A 6000-nucleotide genomic window follows, 5' to 3' on the forward strand; every position below is an offset into this window, starting at 1 on the left:
AGAGGTTTCCCTGGTGGATGTCTTTCACAGAATCCCTGATGTGGAGCAGACAGCACCAGCCAAAACAGGTAGCAGGTACTCTGACAATATTCCAATACAGCAGTCACAGCAATAGTGGGCAATGGCATTTCCAGATCCACCCAGCACCTTGGTGAGGATAAGACTGATTAAGTGCTCTAATGGCATAGAAACCCCCAGAACAACACAAGTTGTACCTCATACAGTCAGAGATATAAAAATACACTGACACACATGTGACTACACTGTTGTGAGCCTGCAACTACCTGTGACAAAGCAAAGAAGAAAGACTGGCCAGAGAGAAAGATTTTGACAGCCCTGTAATCAAGTTCACTACAGAGAATTCTGCTCATTATGATTGCATCAAATTTAATTTACAAAGATGAACCTCAGAGCCAACATAGAGCAGCTGTATAATTCTTTACATCTGCTGGGATCTACAAAACTGTTTCCCAAATAAATATGAGCATGCAAATTCTTCTTCTAAAAAAAAGAAGAAAATATAATGAATAGCTGGAATTGGATATATATTAAGTGTAAAACATCAGCCTAAAGTAGTTTGAATTCCTGCCACAAAGCAAAAGAATTTGGTTTTTAGATACAGTACTGGACATAGGCATAGCTCCTGCAAAACTAGTAAAATTGCTGCAGCCCAGAAGTGTGTAGGACTATATTCAGTCCTCTATGGGACAAAATCCCATCCTTTCCAAGAAATAAAATACACAGGAAAACATTCCCCTTCCCTATTATATGAAACTGCTGCTTGTGCAGGGCCCTCTGCATAAGAATTCTGCAAATAACCAAGAAAAGGCTAGAGTCAGAACAATGAACTCATCTGGAATTTTTAACCAGCCTCTAATTTAAGGCCTAGCAGCCAGCTACATTTTTTGAGCAAGCTTCTTTGAAGATTATAAAGCCTGCAGGGAAAGAAAAGGAGACCGTAGGAGCACAATGCTTGTAGACTAGCCTAAGATCTTGAACTTGTTCTCCAAATGCAGTGTTTTGCAATCAGCTATCAAACAATCCAGTCATGTAGGTACCCAATTCCTGAACTGCAGGTGTGACTTAAGAACCACAGATGGGAACACAGGCACTTCTGAATCTTGACTCACCAAAGCCATGAATGGCTTTGCCAGATCTGAGGGCAGCAGGACAGGAAAGCTCTTTAACATACTGGTGCCAAGATACACCTTACCATGTCATTGTCACGTGCAAGTACTGCATTTGAAGAACCTTCTTTTTTTCTAGAACTTAAGAGGAGAATTTCTGTCTCAGTATCATGGCCTAGTAGATACCATAAAAATACCTTTAGTTAGAGAATAACAAATCAGTATTCCAAATCCCCATAATTCTAACGATAGGCATCCACTCACTTCTCTAGTCCAGGAGAGGGACTCAGAAAGGGAGAAGGCAATCCTGCATACAGAAGGAACCATGAGCCCAGAGAAGAACACTCAAAATATCCCAAATTCCTGTGCAGCTAACAAGCAGAACATATGCATGAAAACAGAGTCCTGCAATATAACACGGCAATTAAAAGGCTTTTAAAGTGCTTCACTGAAGTTAAAACTGACACTATTAACTGATGCAGCTCAGGGCTCCTCAGCAGCACAGATAAAATTAAATTATCCTGCTACAGCTCTGAGATAATACACATCAAGCACTGCAAAATTAAAAAAAAAATATATGGACTAAGAAAACACTGCAAAGTGTACAGATTATGCCAGACCGAGTTGCAGTTATTTACAAAGGAAAGCCCACATTTTTTTTTCCTATAAGGCCCCAGAAAGATACACAGACAGCTTGCTTAGAAAGCAACTGGTTTGCTTAAGGAACTCTGTGATCAGTTACCTTGACACAAACCCAAAATTTTCCCAAGAAACTCAGGTCTGAAGAGTTCTGGGAGCTTACTATGCTTTGTGCAGTTAATATCCTACCACAGTTCAATGAACACAAGTGTTAAATCAGAAACACCAGCGCCAACCAGAAGGCTCAGAGACTGCTAAACAAGGTTGCACTGAGGAGGGACAGACATCCAGCAGTGCATTACAGCCATAGCTATAAGCTTCAGTAAGTGCAGCTTCCTTCAGTACCCTTATATTTACACAGCATTAAGTATACCTTTAATAAAAGCCTGGACTTAGCCAAATCAGTTAGTGCAGCAATATAGATTTGTTAAAAATAAAACAAAGAGGCCAGTGCAAAGTTCTTTAAAAAATCTTAAGCTTACCAAGCAAATTGTGAGGCAACAAGTCAAAGCTTCCCACTAGTACCAGGCCATGCTTTAGTTCTGTTACCACTCAGCTGAAAGTAAACATGGTAATATCTTGCCTCTTTATAAAGAGAGAATGTATCTCTGTCTACTCAGTCCTAATTATACTTCTGAGGACAAAACAGACTAGAAACACATGTCCTCTGACATCTTCCAGGACCAAATAAAGTCAAGAAAATATTTTCCTCCAGCGCTTACTTTCAAGAAGCTAAACACATTCTCCTGTCCATTCTATTCACACTAGAGGTAGTCTGTCCAAATATCCTCTGTCAGTCCATTCAGGAGCACTGTTACCTGGGGAAAGGGCATACTTTGTTTGTTTAAAAAAGAGAGCCGCTTTTGAAAAGTCTTTGACACTAAGAAATCTGAGCATGCCAGTTGTACACCAGTATTTAACAGAAGTAGAACTTACTGATCTGATCTTTCACATATCCATTTGCTTCTGATACGTAGCACTTTTTGTATTTTCAGTTATAACTAACGAAGTCTAAAAGAGTTCTGCCTGAAGTTCTACCTATCCTATGCACTCAACAGAACACAGGGAAAAGTAGTCTCCCAGGATTTGTTACCATCAGTAACATTTGTAAGTTAAACAGCTTTACTTTCTAACGTTCAAATTGCGTTTGCACTGTTTGATAGGCTAAGAAGAAAAAGAAAATCCTACACCGTACACTGAGAAATAAACCTTAAGATGCCTTCCCCCATCCCGGGTCACTTGTGGAGCTGCGCTGCTATTTCGCAACACTTTAACACACACCTTAGACTTCAATAAGCCTCGATGTTTACCCAAGAACTCGCCTGAATCACCTCTGACTTAACAGCATCTCCAGAAGCGGGGCATGCCTAAAGCACGGCCGCGGAACGCCGACACTCACACACTCACCCACTGGCTGCTGAAGTAGTCGAGCCCCTGGCAGATGATGCGGGCGGCCTGTGCCAGCAGCACCTGCACGCCCAGGGAGCTGCCCAGGCAGTAGAGCCCGTAGAGCAGCGGTCCCCCGGCGCCCAGCAGCAGCAGGAGCCGCCGCCGCCGCAGCACCTGCTCGCCCAGCGCCTCCACGCCGTAGTTGGCGAAGCAGATGGGCAGGAGGAGGGCGGCCAGCAGCACCGGCGTGCGGGAGCGGTGCAGGCGGCCCAGCCAGCGCCGCCCCAGCGCCGTCAGCGAGGTCTTGAAGGGGTGCAGGAAGGTTCCGCAGAGCACGGCCCAGAGCAGCGGCCGCAGGAACGCCTCCAGGATGAAGTACACGAGGACGGCGGCGCCGCAACATAGCCCCGCAAACAGCAACGCCCCGGTGTTGTAGAAGGCCTGCTTGATCGGCTTCTCCAGCCGCGGAAGCGACATTCCCGCCGCCCCGCCCTGGCCGCTGAGCGGCAGCCGCGGCATGGCCGCGGCCGCGCCCGCGCCGGGGGAGCCGCCCGCCCTCCGCTCCCGCACCGGCGAGCCCGGAGGGGCCGCGGCGGGACCCGCGTCCGGAGCCGCGGCGGGACCGGCGTCGGGAGCCGCGGGCTCTGCGCTGTCAGCCATGGCGGGCGCGGGCACGGCCGCCGCTGGCGGGCGCGGAGCGGGGCCGGGACTGCCCAGGCGGTCGTGCCCGAGGGCGCGCAGGGGCCCTGGGGCTGTAGTGCCGCCGCCGCGCGGCTCCGGGCGTGCGCCCAGCCCGGCGGGAAAGGGGCGGTGCCTGCCGGGAAGGGAGCTGGGAAATGCAGTTCTGCTCCGCGAGAGCGGCGGCCGCGCTCCCTCCGCCCGGCGGGACCTGCGGGGCTGCGCCCCGGCCCTGAGCCGCCGAGCGCGGGCTGCCCAGCGCCTTCGTGGCGTCCGCTGAGGAAGGCGGCCAAAGGCTAGAGCGTGGAAGAGCCCAGCAGCTTGCGGCGCAACCTCATCCCTATCCCAGAAGTACAACCCTGTCCTGCTTCGCTGAACACTCCCCTCTCCCTGCTGCTGCTCTAGTCTCGGGGAGCGGAGCGAATTCGGAGACCTGCAGTGTCATTGCATGGTGGAGAGCAAGACTGGTTAGACTAGCTGGAGAATTTTGTATCGTATGAACATGTTCTGGCAACAAGTTGTTTAACAAGGAAGCATCTAGTCTTTTACTGGCAGTCAGGCCCACTGAAGAAGTAGTTGTGCTGTGCGGTTTTTTAGACCTGACATTTATGACACTGTACCATCAAATGCTATTTGCAAATAATCTAGAGAGGAGCTAATTTCATGCAGCTGGCATACACCAAATGCCTGAGTGCAGGCATGAAGGCAACTGCTAACATTTTGCAGGTGCTCTAAATGCATCTGTAATAAATACACTTGGTCTGAGCAAGTTTTGCAAGGGCCAAAATCCATGACATTTGAACTAGCTCAGTGCTGGCACCGTGCTACTCGGCTTTCCTTCCATGGCTTAAGACAACCCTTCAGAAGGTACTAAAGCTATTGGTAATGCTGCCATAAAACCCTCAGAGGGATGTTCCCTTTTCTTTTCAAGGACGAAGAGCTTATCCTCTAAATAATAATAAAGAAATCACATACCACCGAACATATAAAAAGTGCACAGATATTAAAAAAGGAGGAAAACAAAATTCCTGTATTTTTTAGAATTTACATGCAAGTTTAACGTTATATAAGTTCATGTTAGATTGGAGTCCACAAGGACTTCAGTGGAGCAATTCTTGCATGACAGATGTAAAAAAGCTGAAATTATCCTGAGCACAGTTGTCTTTAACTTGTAAAGTGGGAATTCCATGCCTGTTCATACCTAGCTTTTAAATGCAGAACACTACCAAGACAATGGCTAGATGTGACCTATTCCTAATACCAAGGGTGAAAGGTACAGGTTTTTCCACGCCCTTCCTGTGACTATGTTGCATCCTGAAGCCATAGGTGGGGCTGGGCCCAAGCCAGTTTTTGAGGTTTGGCACTGCAGTCCTGACTTGTCCCTGCAAAGCCTTTCCTGCCAGTTACACAGAAGTTCACATTTGTAAAGGTTCCTCTGAGCTCCTGCAGCTCCTTGTTTTCCCATTGCTGAATAGATCATGTGTAGGTTCAACAAAGTACTTTAATTTTATGCCATGAAAGCTCTTACAAACCTACAGGCACTTTGTTTGATCCTGATGAGGCATTACAAGCAGTTGTTCATACAAGAAGCTTTTATTGAACCTTAAACTGATACTGTCATTCACAGCTCTTTGATCAGATAGATCTGCCTCCTGGCAGGGTGCTGAAATAGGTAACAAGAATGCATCATTACCTAAACTTTTCTCTTTAGTTCAGAAGCCAAACTCTAATTGTTCATTACAATACTTTTATTGCATTAAAGTTCAATTAGCAAGTGTCAATTAAGATTTACACAGGGGGAAAGCAGAGAGTTCTAATCCTTCTGCTAGCTAAACAGAAATGCCAGCAAATCAAATCTTCATAGGCACATCCTTATTCCTTTGATTTTCTTAACAGACTCAGTCAGCCATGTTCTGCAGGAACAGAAATTAATGCCACCTCCTTGACTTGAGTGAAGCTATAAATATTGTTTTACATAAGCCAAGGATCTGGTCCCTACTGTTTAAGACCTATCCTTTCCAATTATGTTTTTCACTCTCCATTATAAACAACTAAACATATTCGAAAGGGGAGGAAAAAACAACAATGCAATAAAATAAAGACTTCTAATTTATGTATCACCACAGGATCACTTAAGAAGAGGGACATGACCCATAAGCGTCAGAAA

General features: G+C 46.5%; 1 protein-coding gene across 1 annotated transcript in view; it reads right to left on the reverse strand.

Annotated features, from left to right (window-relative positions):
• TMEM245 (transmembrane protein 245) overlaps positions 1-3815 on the reverse strand; it is a 76242-nt gene extending 72427 nt beyond the window's left edge. Inside the window, exon 1 of the mRNA XM_053945321.1 lies at positions 3174-3815. Coding sequence (XP_053801296.1) covers positions 3174-3815 — 642 coding nt within the window. The remainder of the gene's footprint in view (positions 1-3173) is intronic.
• Positions 3816-6000: the final 2185 nt, after the last annotated feature.

This window comes from Vidua chalybeata, chromosome 1 (assembly GCF_026979565.1).
Source record: "Vidua chalybeata isolate OUT-0048 chromosome 1, bVidCha1 merged haplotype, whole genome shotgun sequence".
In the NCBI taxonomy this organism is placed as follows: Eukaryota; Metazoa; Chordata; class Aves; order Passeriformes; family Viduidae; genus Vidua; species Vidua chalybeata.